This window comes from Papio anubis, chromosome 10, assembly GCF_008728515.1.
Source record: "Papio anubis isolate 15944 chromosome 10, Panubis1.0, whole genome shotgun sequence".
NCBI classification, from domain to species: Eukaryota; Metazoa; Chordata; class Mammalia; order Primates; family Cercopithecidae; genus Papio; species Papio anubis.
Window position 1 is genome coordinate 55,176,869 of NC_044985.1, and position 14,084 is coordinate 55,190,952.

General features: G+C 36.8%; 1 protein-coding gene across 8 annotated transcripts in view; it reads left to right on the forward strand.

The window, feature by feature from the left end:
• The window catches only part of DCAF17 (DDB1 and CUL4 associated factor 17), a 60,234-nt gene that overhangs the window by 16,797 nt on the left and 29,353 nt on the right, over nt 1-14,084 (forward strand). For all 8 annotated transcript variants that reach the window (XR_002516409.2, XR_002516410.2, XM_003907593.2 and 5 more), the window contains exons 6-8: nt 2,015-2,104; nt 6,860-6,964; nt 7,263-7,368. Coding sequence is in view for 6 of the 8 variants with exons in the window: in XM_003907593.2 (XP_003907642.1) it covers nt 2,015-2,104; nt 6,860-6,964; nt 7,263-7,368 (301 nt within the window). In the remaining 2 variants the exon portion in view is untranslated. The remainder of the gene's footprint in view (nt 1-2,014; nt 2,105-6,859; nt 6,965-7,262; nt 7,369-14,084) is intronic.

Here is a 14,084-nt window from a genome sequence, read left to right on the forward strand (position 1 = left end):
CCTTGTTAACCCTCCAGTGTATTCCCATACACGCTGGGTCTGTGAACTCTGCTTTTCATTCCTTTCTCATCTCTCTTGTCTACTTTTTCTGTATCCCCCTGAAGCCAAGCAAACTATTTGTTGGCTACTTCTACTTACTTTTTATCATGGTTATTTAAATGTTTTCCTAGCCTTTACTAATCCTGCCCAGTCACATTAATAACTTAACTGCATGCCTTTTATTGGAATCTCCTTACCCTTTTCCTGATTTATTTAGTATGACGTATAAGAAAGAGAAATGTTGTCTCTCTCTTAGTAATACTCCTCTCTTTATACTCTTACTCACTACCTTGATTTTACTTGGTAAAGGAAAATTCAGAAAAGTGGGATAGTATAACAAAGTAGCAAAACAGTTTGCTACTTTGAGAATTCTAAAGTGTCTTTTTAATAATTTAAATTGCTAAAGAGCAAGAATTTTTGTTTAGTTTTGTTTTGAGATGGAGTCTTGCTTTGTTGCCAGGCTAGAGTGTAGTGGCAAGATCTCAGCTCACTGCATCCTCCGCCTCCTGGGTTCAAGCAATTCTCCTACCTCAGCCTCCTGAGTAGCTGGGACTACAGGTGTGCACCACCACTAAATTAGCCCAGCTAATTTTTGCATTTTTAGTAGAAATGGGATTTCACCATGTTGGCCAGGATGGTCTTGATCTCTTGACCTCGTGATCTGCCCGTCTCGGCCTCCCAAAGTGCTGGGATTTACAGGCGTGAGCCACCGCGCCCGGCCAAGAATTTTTTAAGTTTAATTCTATACATTATCATATATTAATGTTTTACGTTTACCATCACCTGATAATGTTAATAAAAGTCTTGTCAGTATTTCGTATTCCGGACTGTTTTCCTACAGTCTCCAGCCAACAAGTAGTAGCTCTTAGTTGGGGTATATAAACTGTACTTTTCCTTTGGGTTTAAGGAACACAGAAGGAGCCTGATTTACCTTGAAGATACTAGTTTAATAAAAACTTATCCCTTTCAAAGGGAGAGTCTTTTGGGCTTTAAACATTACAATCTTTTTTGTCATTTGTTTTCTAACTTTTAGTTATAGCAGTTTTGATTGGTGGTTCCAGCCTTAAAAGTTCTATTGAAGTAGAGACTGGCTGTGATGGGGCAGACAGCTTTGCCTAACACAAATTTAAGAAATTTCCTTCAAAACTGTATTGGAGAAGTACTACAGATTGTTTTACATTTCATAGTGGCAAGAAATTGATTGGACTTTGTTCTTCAAATCAAGGGGGCTATCCTTTTCAAGCAGAAAAGTCACTCAAGCTTTCATTGATGATATTATTTCTCATTTCCTGTAGAGGAGTCAGCACAACACTACTTTCATTATATATTTATTTATTTATTTAGAGACAGCCTGTCTGGATGCCCAGGCTGGAGTGCAATGGCTTGATCAGAGTTCACTGCAGCTTCAAACTGCTGGGCTGAAGTGCTCCTCTCATGTCAGCCTCCTGAGTAGCTGGGACTACAGGCATGCGCCACCATGTCTGGCTAATTTTTTTATTTTTTGTAGAAACGAGGTCTCACTGTGTTGGCCAGGCTGGTCTCAAACTCCTGGCCTCAAGCGATCCTCCTGCCTTAGTCTCCCAAATGGCTGGGATTACAGGCATGAGCTACCTGATCCAGCAACTTTCAAATGATATGAGCATAATAACTACATATCTTTTTATTAGGTTCTTTATTGTTCAAACTCCAATTCAAAATATAAATGCATGGTATTTTATTGCTAAGAAATGTTTACTTCTATGGATTTTTGTCTGTATATATGCACATGTGTGTATCTGAAGGGCTGAAGCTTTAGTGGACATGTTTTGAATATGTTGCCTTCCTGTTTAAGTAACTTTGCAATCTAGATAGATGGATGTTTTCATAATATGAAAACGTCTGCATAACGAACAGATGGATTTTTTCAACTAATGAAAACAGAGTGTTTCTGGAAGCACTTTTGAGAGCTGCGTGTAATTTTAGTCTTTCCTTCTAGGCAGGCATTCAACAACCTGTTTTGCTGTACCTTGCAGTGTTCCGAGTTCTACCTTTTTCACTTGTAGGGATTCTAGAGATCAATAAAAAGGTAAGAACTCATTTCTTATTTAATTGCAATATTTTATTGACAATAAGAGTAATGTCATTTAATTATTTATGAGATATTTGATTGGAAATGCTCCCCTCACTATAAAAAAGTTCACTAACCTGGTTTATATTGTAACAAAACACATGAGAACATTTGCTTAATATCCCTTCATCTTTCTGCATGTTTTTATGCCTCTCAAGTGGATCATATTGGATACCTGTGGTTATTAACAAACTACTATGTTATGAAATTACAGAATGAGTAAGGTATTTTTTTTTTCAGAGGGAACATTCCAAAGCTTGTTAAAAAGATCATTAAAGGAGGTGAAAAGTTGCAACAAAATATTTCATTTTAATTGCAAGGTATAGGTCTAAAACTCGCTTTATGATATATAACAAGCCTTGTATTTAAATATGTAAATTTTCCAATTCATTCAGTTTTGGGTTTTATTGTTGTTCCCATTTGTTCTTGACTTGTGGATCGGTTACATGGGAGGAAAGAAGGAACAAATTTCCTTTGAGTAAAAGAATGAATAGGATTCTACTTAAAAAAAAAGTTAGTGTTGGTGAATAGTTATTTATTGAGCTCCTCTATTACTCTTTAATTCAGTACCTGAAGTATTGTAGAGGACTGTATCTTGAGGATCTACTGATCTTTATAAGCAAACAAGATGAATGTATTAAAATTTTACATTATGTAAGCATTATATACTAAACTGTGTAATGGCTAAAGAGTAATACTAGTTACCATTTATTGCTTATTTTGTGCCATGCACTTTGAATATTTTACAACATTGTAACGTACATATGTAATTAAGAAGTTAAGCAGCAGTCCCAGCTACTCAGAAGGCTGAGGCAGAAGAATGGTTTGAGCCCAGGAATTCAAGGCTTTGATGAATTATGATCGCACCACTACACTCCAGCCTGGGTGACAGAGTGAGACTCTGTCTCTAAAAAAATTAAAATAAAAAATAAAAAGCAGCTACCTAAATCCTAAAGGTGGCAAGTAGAGGAGTTAGAATTAAAATAGATTGGCTACTTTATTATAGCAGTCATTATTATTATTTTTTTTTTTGAGACAGTCTTGCTCTGTCACCCAGGCTGCAGTGCAGTGGTGTGATCTCCGCTCACTGCAGTCTCTGCCTCCTGGGTTCATGCCATTCTCCTACCTCAGCCTCCTGAGTAGCTGGGACTACAGGCGCCCGCCACCACAACTGGCTAATTTTTTGTATTTTTAGTAGAGACGGGGTTTCACCGTGTTAGCCAGGATGGTCTCGATCACCTTACTTTGTGATCTGCCTGCCTCAGCCTCCCAAAGTGCTGGGATTACAGGCATAAGCCACCACGCCTAGCCAGCACTCATTATTTTAAAATATGTTTGAATTGGCTTGGTGCAGTGGCTCACACCTGTAATTTCAGCACTTTGGGAGGCTGAGGCAGGCTGTGTCACTTGAGGTTAGGAGTTCGATACCAGCCTGGCCAACATGGTGAAGCCCTGTCTCTACTAAAAATACAAAAATTAGCCAGGGGTGGTGGTGCATGCCTGTAGTCCCAGCTACTCAGGAGGCTGAGGCAGGAGAATTGCTTGAACATAGGAGGTGGATGTTGCAGTGAGCTGGGATTGCACCTCTGCACTTCAACTTGGGCAACAGAGCAAAACTCCATTTCAAAAAAAAAAAAAAAAAAAGTTTGAATTACACAAGTCCTCTTTTTCTTCTTTTACTTTTCCTTTCTTTTTTTTAAAGCTTTTCTTCATATTTTTTCATTTTTTTTTTAACTTTTAAGTTCAGAGGTACATGTGCATTATGTGCAGGTTTGTTACATAAATATGTGTCATGGGGGTTTGTTGTACAGATTATTTTATTCCTCAGGTTTAAAATATTATTCCTCAGGTTTAAGCCTAGTATCCATTAGTTATTTTTCCTGATCCTCTCCCTCCTCCCACCCTCCACCCTCCGATACGCCTGAGTATGTGTTGTTCCCCTCTGTGTGTCCATGTGTTCTCATCATTCCATGTGTTCTCATCATTTAGCTCCCACTTACAAGCAAGAACATGGAGTATTTGGTTTTCTGTTGCTGTGTCAGTTTGCTAAGGTTAATGGCCTCCAGCTCCATCCATGTCCCTGCAAAGGACATGATCTTGTTCTTTTTGTGGGTACATAGTATTCCCTGGTATATATGTACAACATTTTCATTACCCAGTCTATCACTGATGGACATTTAGGTTGGTTCCATGTCTTTGCTCTTGTGAGTATTGCTGCAGTAAACGTATATGTGCATGTGTCTTTTATATTTATAATAGAAGGATTTATATACCTTTGGGTGTATACCCAGTAATGGGATTGCTGGGTTAAATGGTATTTCTGTCTTTAGGTCTTTGGGGAACCACCACACTGTCTTCCATAATGGTCAGACTAATTTCCATTGTCACAAACAGTGTATAAGTGTTTCTTTTTCTCCATAACCTTGCCAGCATCTGTTGTTTTTTGACTTTTTAATAATATCCATTCTGACTGGCATGAGATGATACCTCATTGTAGTTTTGATTTGTATTTCTCTAATGATCAGTGATGTTGAGCTTTTTTTCATGTGTTTGTTGGCCACATTTATGTCCTCTTTTGAGAAGTATCTGTTCATGTCCTTTGCCCACTTTTTACTGGGTTTTTTTTTTTTTTCTTGTAAATTTGTTGAAGTTCCTTGTAGATTCTGGATATTAGACCTTTGTCAGATGCATAGATTGCAAAAATGTTCTTCCATACTGTAGGTTGTCTGTTTACTCTGTTGATGGTTTATTTTGCTGTGCAGAAGCTCTTTAGTTTAAATAAATCCCATTTGTCAATTTTTGCTTTTGTTGCAATTGCTTTTGGTATTTTCATCATGAAATCTTTGCCCATGCCTATGTCCAGAATGGTATTGCCTAGGTTATCTTCCAGGATTTTTATAGTTTTGGGTTTTACATTTAAGTCTTTAATCCATCTTGAGTTAGTTTTTGTATATGGTGTAAGGAAAGGGTCCAGTTTCAATTTTCTGCATATGGCTAGCCAGTTATCCTGGCACCATAGGGAATCCTTTCCCCATTGCTTGTTTTTGTCAAGTTTGTCGAAGATCAGATGGTTATAGGTGTGCAGTTTTACTAATATTTTGGGTTCTCTATTCTGTTGCATTAGTCTATGTTTCTGTTCTTGTACCGGTACCATGCTGTTTTGGTCACTGTAACCCTGTAGTATAGTTTGAAGTCAGGTAGCCTGATGTTTCTAGCTTTGTTCTTTTTGCTTAGGATTGCCTTGGCTAATTCAGGCTCTGTTTTGGTTCCATATGAATTCTAAAATAGTTTTTTCTAGTTCTGTGAAGAACATCAATGGTAGTTTAAGGGAATAGCATTGAATATATAAATTGCTTAGGGCAATATGGCCATTTTAATGCTATTGATTCGTCCTAACAATGAACACGGATGTTTTTCCATTTTTTTGTGTCATCTTTGTAGATCTCCTTCTAGAGATCTTTTACTTCCTCTGTTAGCTATATTCCTAGGTATTTTTTTCTTTCTGTGGCAACTGTGAATGGGAGTTTGTTCATTATTTAACTCTCAGCTTGACTGTTGTTGTTGTACAGGAATGCTAGCAATTTTTGCACATTGATTTTGTATCCTGAGATTTTGCTGATGTTGCTTATCAGTTTAAGAAGCTTTTGGATGAGACAATGGGGTTTTCTAGATACAGGATCATGTCGTATGAAAAGAGGAATAGTTTGACTTCCTTTCTTCCTATTTGAATCCCTTTTATTTGTTTCTCTTGCCTGGTGGCTCTGGCCAGAATTTCCAATACACTGTTGAATAGGAATGGTGAGAGTGGACATCCTTGTCTTATGCTGGTTTTCAAGGGGAGTGACAAATTGTCTTTTTCTCAAAGTGGGAAACTAGGATCAGTGAATTAAAAAGTCATGAACTAGTCAATGTCAGAGTAAACAATACTTATCCTTCTAAGAGATGACAAAAAATACAACTCTTAATTGTTCTCTCTGTGCTTGTAGATTAAGTAATTATGTATGCTTATTACAGTCTACAACAGAAATGAACATGTGGCAAAGTCATAAACTGTATTTATTCCTGTATGTCCAAGGTAATTGGACATCTTCCTCTATTCCTGTATTTCCAAGGTAATCGAACAAGGACATCTTCATTTAAATAGTTTGTTTTTGATTAAGCTGGTGAATTGTATAAAAATAAGAATAACAGAAAAATATGCAATCAGAGAGATTTGGTTTTAAATATTGTTACTTGGGATTGAAGAACATCTTTCACTTACCATGCATGAAAAACTATCCAGGGGCTCGGCACCTCTAATTAACTAAACATTTGTCTCTTTATAAAGAACATTTTAGCATAAAGAATGGATCCTTGGAAGAGTATGAATAGTAGATTAAATATTCATTTAGAACGACATGGCCTTGGTGTATGCCAGTGTCTGTGAGAAATGGGATTTGTTATTAATAGCTGTTGACAATGCTATGAAGCAAATGAATGCTGGTGCATTATTCTGAGGGATATGTGCCGCTCTTTCATTAGTGCTCCAGTATGAGAATCCAGTGGCTCACTGCTCACCCCTAATAACACCCTAGCCTCAAGGTGATAAATTATAATTAGGAAAGTGTTATAGTAGCGACATAAATATTAAGCAAGAGTACAGACCACTGTGAACATTCAGAGGATTGGACTTCCAGTCTTTTCTCAGGTGATATCTGTCTTCCCCCCCAACAGATTTTTGGGAACGTTACAGATGCTACCTTGTCTCATGGAATACTGATTGTGATGTACAGCTCAGGACTGGTCAGACTCTATAGCTTCCAAACCATCGCTGAACAGGTAGAGAAAACTGAAATTTGTCATATTACTATTAGCATGATGTTTTGACTAAAGTATGATTTTTTTTTTTTAGTGAGATGCTTTTAGAGTAAGGCACTTGTGTAGATTTTGACTCTAAAAAACTGTAGAAAGGTAGAAAGACAAGTAACCTTTAAAGCAGGGGTGGGGAAGATAAACAGAAAGGCCGTTGGAAAAAGACATTTTCTTTGTCATATACATGTGAATTTTATTTTTGTTCTCTCCAGATATCAAAAAAATAGGTGCTAAAGCCACCATTTTTGTTTTGTTTTGTTTTTAGTTCATGCAACAGAAACTTGACTTAGGGTGTGCATGCAGATGGGGTGGGACTACTGGAACTGTAGGAGAGGCTCCTTTTGGCATTCCTTGTAATATTAAAATCACAGGTATGGCTACTCTATAGTATTTTTTCACCTTAAAAAAATAAGTGGTCATATACATAGTTACTAATTATAGTCATCCAAGTGTTTTTCTCATTTATTTAAAAAACTCAATTCATTTTACTCCTATACATCATATACCTTGCTATTTAATAACAAATAAGTGTCGAGGAAAATCTATCAGTTATTCATTGAAACGAAGGCCTGGGGATGCTGAGCCTTGCTTGGCCAGAGACCTTTAGCAATTCACTTTACTTTTCTGATCCTTGATTTCCTTATCTGCAAACTGAATTGCAGCAAATGATACCATCTTAGCTCTCTTACAATTTAATATTTTACAGTTCGATGAAATTTACCCCCTCTCTAAGAAAGGTGTTTTCCAAGAAAAAATTATTACCGTGTCATCTGAACATAGAGCTTAGACACAGACAGAACTTCCCAGTATATTTAAAGAGTACCAAAGCACAAAAAAGAAAATTATATACAATTCTATAAATATAGTAAAAATGTTCTATATTTAACTTGCTTATCAAATTCGGTTGTTAGAAAAGTAATTAACTGGCCGGACGCAGTGGCTCATGCCTGTAATCCCGGCACTTTGGGAGGCTGAGGCAGGCAGATCACCTGAGGTTAGGAGTTCGAGACCAGCCTGACCAATGTGGAGAAACCCTGTCTCTACTAAAAATACAAATTAGCCGGGCGTAGTGGTGCATGCCTGTAATCCCAGCTACTCGCAAGGGATGCTGAGGCGGGAGAATTGCTTGAACCTGGGAGGTAGAGGTTGTGATGAGCTGAGATCATGCCATTGCACTCCAGCCTAGGCAACAAGAGCGAAACTCCATCTCAAAAAAAAGAAAAGAAATCAACTATTACTCAAATTCAGTAGTAGTACATTAAAAGAAATCATGACTGTTCAGAGTTCATATCAGGAATCCAAGGATGGTTTAATGTTTACAAATTTAGTAGCTATAAAGAGCACATGAGTAAACTAAAAGAGAAAGTATATTTTTATTATTCTAATATCTGTTTATCTTAATTCTTGTTCATTAAGAGTCATTCCTTATCATGTTGAAGACATTCCTCTTATTTATAATCAACCAATAAGCATTATATTTTTAGGTGAAATGCGAAAAGATTTTCTAATATAGACAGAATAAGATAAGAATTTTTTCTATCATTTTCTTTAACATTGTATTAGTAATAGACCAAGGAACAGAAATGAAAGATGTCATTGTTCAAAAGGAAAAAAATATTATTTTTGGTAGTAAATGACAAATTATAAAAACTACTGGGAGTTCAAGTAAGTTATTCATGAAGTTCAAAATAAATATTTTAAAAATTACTCAAGTTTTTAGATGCCTTGGGCAAACTGAATTAGGCAGTTGTATGAAAATTCAGCCCTAGCAATACCTCCTGTATTCAATACAAATACTTTAAAAGGAATCTATTAAGAATTTTTAAACTGTAGGCTCCAGTGATAACTGGGTTATGTTGAAAAGGGTTATTTCGGACAGAGTTTTTCCAAATGGTAGCATTATTCTTGTTGAAATGCAAATAAAAAGTAAGTAAAGGCTGGGCACGGTGGCTCAAGCCTGTAATTCCAGCATTTTGGGAGGCTGAGGCAAGTAGATCACGAGGTCAGGAGTTCAAGACCAGCCTGGCCAACATGGTGATACCCACTCTCTACTGAAAAAACAACAATTAGCTAGGCATGGTGGCGGACACCTGTAATCCCAGCTACTTGGGAGGCTGAGGCAGGAGAATTGCTTGAACCTGGGAGATGGAGGTTGCAGTAAGCCAAGATCGCGCCACTGCACACTAGACTGGGTGATAGAGCAAGACTCCATCTCAAAAAAAAAAAAAAAGTGAGTAAAACAAAAGAACAACGATGATAAAGACAAAGCACATAGAGCCTGAAGAATTGTCCTGGAGTTTTGTCCCTTTTTTTAGAAAGAAGACTGGATTTGGGATCAGAATCTTAGTCTGCTGACTAGTAAGGGTGACACTCTGCTACTAACTGGTGGTATGATCATGGGCAATAATAAAAATTATTATTATTATTATTTTGAGACAGGATCTCACTCTGTTGCCTAGACTGGAGTGCAGTGGAGAGATCACAGCTCACTGCCATCTCCACCTCTTGGGCTGAAGTGATCGTCCTACGTTAGCCTCCCAAGTAGCTGGGACTGCAGGTGTGTGCCACCACACCCAGCTAATTTTAGTATTTTTTGTTTGATAAAGATGGTGTTTCACTATGTTGCTCAATTTGGCTTTGAACTCCTGGGCTCAAGCAGTCTGCCTACCTCATCCTCCCAAAGTGCTGGGCTTACAGGCATGAGCTACTGGGCAAATTATTTAACATCTCTGGGCCTCACATTTTGAAACTTTGAAATAATAATATTTGAAAACATGATCTATGAAATAATTTCTCATTGTAAAAAAAAATTCGATGATTTTTGTATGTTTGACTAAGAAAAGTAGCACATTATATTGGAAGCTTTCAGTGTTTATTTCATACTGTAGAGACTGAAATCCTATTCATTTCTCCAATTTTGTTTTGCAATCTTAAGGTCTATACAAATAGTATTTATTTTAACTTTAAATAATTTTTTTCTTAGTGCAAAAGCAGTTCCTTTGCATTATTTAAAAAATTGGGAAATTGGCCAAGCGTGGTGCCTCATGCCTGTAATCCCAGCACTTTGGGAGGCTGAGGTGGGCGGATCACTTGAGGTCAGGAGTGTAAGACCAGCCTGGCCAACACAGTGAAACCCCAAAAATTAGCTGGGCATGGTGGCAGATGCCTGTAATCCCAGTTACTCAGGAGGCTGAGGCAGGAGAATTGCTTGAACCTGGGAGGCAGAAGTTGCAGTGAGCCGAGATTGTGCCACTGCTCTCTAGCCTGGGCAACAGAGCAAGACTCTGTCTCAAAAGGAAAAAAAAAGAAAAAAATAAAATAAAATTTAAAAATTGGGAAATAAAGATAAGCAGAAGAGAAAATATAAAACATTTGTAGTCCTCTTACATGGGGTTGTTATCCCCTTGATGTGCTATTTTCTAATCTTACAATGTGTGTGTTTCTTTATGTTTAAAACCAAGAAAAGAATCATACCATAAGTGCTCTTTCATAACTCATTTGTTAAGAAATCAACTCTATTGAGGTATAATTTACATGTAATTAAAATGCATCCATTGTAACTGTACATTTTGAGTTTTGTCAAATGTATACATCCATGAAATCACCACTACAGTCAAGATTTAGAATCTTTTCATCATTCCAAAAAGTTCCTCTGTGCCCTACCCAGTAAATTCCTCTCTTAACCCAGCCCTAGGCAACCAGTGATCTGCTTTTTTTTTCACAGTAGATTAAATTTATATTTTCTGGAGTTTTATATTAATGAAACCACATGGCGTGTATTTTTTGGTTTGGCTTTTTTCACTCAGGATATTATATTTGAGATTCGTTTCATGTTGTTGCAAGTATCTATAGCCTAACCCACTTTTTGTTGTTAATATGTTATGAATATTTCCATCTAGATTGTTTAATAGGTGGCCTTGTGAAAACAACAAAGTTGTAATCCTGTCTCACTCTTTACACCAAAATAAATAACAGATGGATCAGAGACTTAAAAGTTTTAGAAGAAAACTTGGGAGAATCTTTTTATCTCAGTGTGGGGAAGACCTTTCTAAGTACAACACAAAACCCAAAGCGATAAAAGAAGAGATTGATAAATTTGATTATATAAAAATAAAGTTCTGCATGGCAAAAAATCCCTAGACATATACAACATAAACCAACTCAAATAACAAACAGGAGACATAGTTACAAATCATACTATAATATGGCAATTTCCTTAATATGTAAAGGGTTCTATAGATCAATAAGAAAAAGAGCGATGTCCAATTATAAAACGATCAAAGGATATTGTTTAAAAGAAAGAGAAATATAAATGACTTTTAATTAGGGGAATGCAAAGGTCAATGTCACTGATAAGAGAAATGTAAATTAAAATTACTATAAGATACATCTCTTCAGATTCTTAAATATCAAAAAGTTAGAACTTTCGATATGGTTGGTAAAAGTTTAGAATAGGCACTTTCCTTTATTGTTGGGACCCTTTATGGCCCCCAACAGTTTGTCAATATGATGGTTTGTTAATATGTATAAAAATTTTAAATGCATATACTCCTTGAACCCAGCAACTCTAGTACTAGGAATTTATCCCAGATATATTCACTTGTATAGAAAGTGATAAATGTACAATTAAAACGTTGTTTCTAATAGCAAAAGATTGGAAACAGTCTATACATTGGTAAGTGACATTAGTATTATTTTATCATTGTATAGCTGTATCATAAATTTAATGGCTAAGTTGTTAAAAAGAAGGAGGAGTTTTAACTGGACATAGTGGCTCATGCCTGTAATCCCAGCACTTTGGGAGGTGGAAGCAGGTGGATCACTTGAGGTCAGGAGTCCGAGACCAGCCTGGCCAACATGGCGAAACCCTGTCTCTACTAAAAATACAAAAATTAGCCAGATGTGGTGGCACGCACCTGTGATCCCAGCTACTCAGGAGGCTGAGGCACAAACATCGCTTGAACCCAGGAGACAGAGGTTGCAGTGAGTAAGATTGTGCCACTGCACTCCAGCCTGGGGGATGGAGTGAGATGCAAAAAAAAAAAAAAAAAAACCAGAAAGAGGAATTCTTTTTGCACTGGTAGAGAATAATTTCCACGATGTGTACTATTAAGTAAAAAAAAATGGGTGCAAAACTGTGTATGTAAAAATCTTCATTTGTGTAAGTATTCATACTCACGTATTAAAGAAAAATATATATATATATGGTGATATGCTTTTGGATTTGCTTGGAATATCTGAAAGGACACATAAAAACTTGATAAATAGTTATATTGGAAGAGATACAGATCAAAGGAAGACTTAGTTTTCGTTATATTTTCTAATACTTTTAAAATGTAGTACTTGTATTACCTATGCCAAAAAGTGGTTCTCTCTGTGTGTGTGCATCTCCTTGAGATGTTAAGAACTTGACCTATATGCCACATTACAGATGAACCATAATTTACTTAACCAGTTCCCTACTTTGGACATTTAGTTTGTTTCTAATTTTGTGATAACAAATAGCATATTTCTGTAACCATTAGGGATCCTTGCCTGAATCAGTTATGTCATGTGAGTTGCAGAATGGCAGTTTTTAAAATTCTGTTCCTCCTTTTTACCTTCAATAGCTGGCATTTTTCTAGAAATAAAAGCTTTAACTCATCAACTAGAGATAAACTGTAATTCCTTCCAAAAGGCAAGTTAAAGACTTATTTCTTCCCTTTAATTATCAATATTCAGAGCAAGGAGTTGGTATAATAGTCACTTTTGATGGCAGCAAAATGTTTTACAGATAAATACACATACATAAACACAACAGACTCATGGATTTTTTTTGTCTACTATTATATAGTAATAGTCACTGTTCTTAATGATGCTCACATTGTCCTGAATTTGGCCAGCAGAAACTCCATTTTGACATACTCAAGTAATCTTAGAGAATTTCCTTGCTTTCTAGAACAACAATGTGTCCCAGGCTTACCTTTAACTTTCCTATTTCTGATAGGGGGCCATTTTAGTAGAGAATGTCATTAAAGACTATCAGTTTCCTGCAGCACTACAAACTGGGCAGCTTTAAACAATGGAAATTTATTCTCTCACAGTTCTGGAGGCTAGAAATTCAGAATTAAGGTATTGGCAGAGGTAGCCTCCCTCTGAAGGCTCTAGGGAAGAATCCTTTCTTACCCCTTGTCGCTTCTGGTGGTTACTCACAATCTTTGCTATTTCTTCGCTTGTGGCAGCGTAACTCCAAATTCTGCCTCTGACTTTTCCATGGCCTTTCTCCCTCTGTGTCTTCAAATCTCTTTTTCCTTATAAGGACACCAGTCATTGAATTTAGGTCCTATCCTGATCCAGTATGATCTTAACTTGATTATATGTATGAAGATCCTATTTGCAAATAAAGTCATATTTACCAGTACTGGGGGTTAGGACTTGAACATATCTTTTGAGGGAACACAAGGCAGCTCACAACAGAGACCCAAATCTAGTTGTGTTCACTGCAGTTGGATATCTTTACTTTTAGGTCCTTTCGATTAACAGAGCTGAGAAATACATTAAAACAAAAATTCATTAGCTCATTTTCATACTTCCAAATTTAGCGATTCTTTTTTGATTATATTTGTATTTCTCTTAACTCATACTGAACTTCTCGATTTCTAAATAAGACTTTATGCTACAATATATATATATGATAGTCTTAAAATTGCAGTACCAGTGTTACTACTAAGAACCAAAGTATGGGCCAGGCGCAGTGGCTCACGCTTGTAATCCCAGCACTTTGGGAGGCCGAGGCAGGTGGATCACTTGAGGTCAGGAGTTCGAGACTAGCCTGGCCAACATGGTGAAACCCTGTGTCTACTAAAAATACAAAAAATTTAGCCAGGCGTGGAGGTATACACCTGTAATCCCAGCTACTCGGGAGGCCGAGGCAGGAGAATTGCATGAACCTGGGAGTAGAGGTTACAGTGAGCCAAGATTGCGCCACTGCACTCCAGCCTGGGTGACAGAGTGAAACTCTGTCTCAAAAAGGAAAAAACAAAAAACTAAAGTATGGAGTGAAGGTTAAGATTTCCCTGCAGTTTCTTTTCTCCTTAGTGTACAGCCC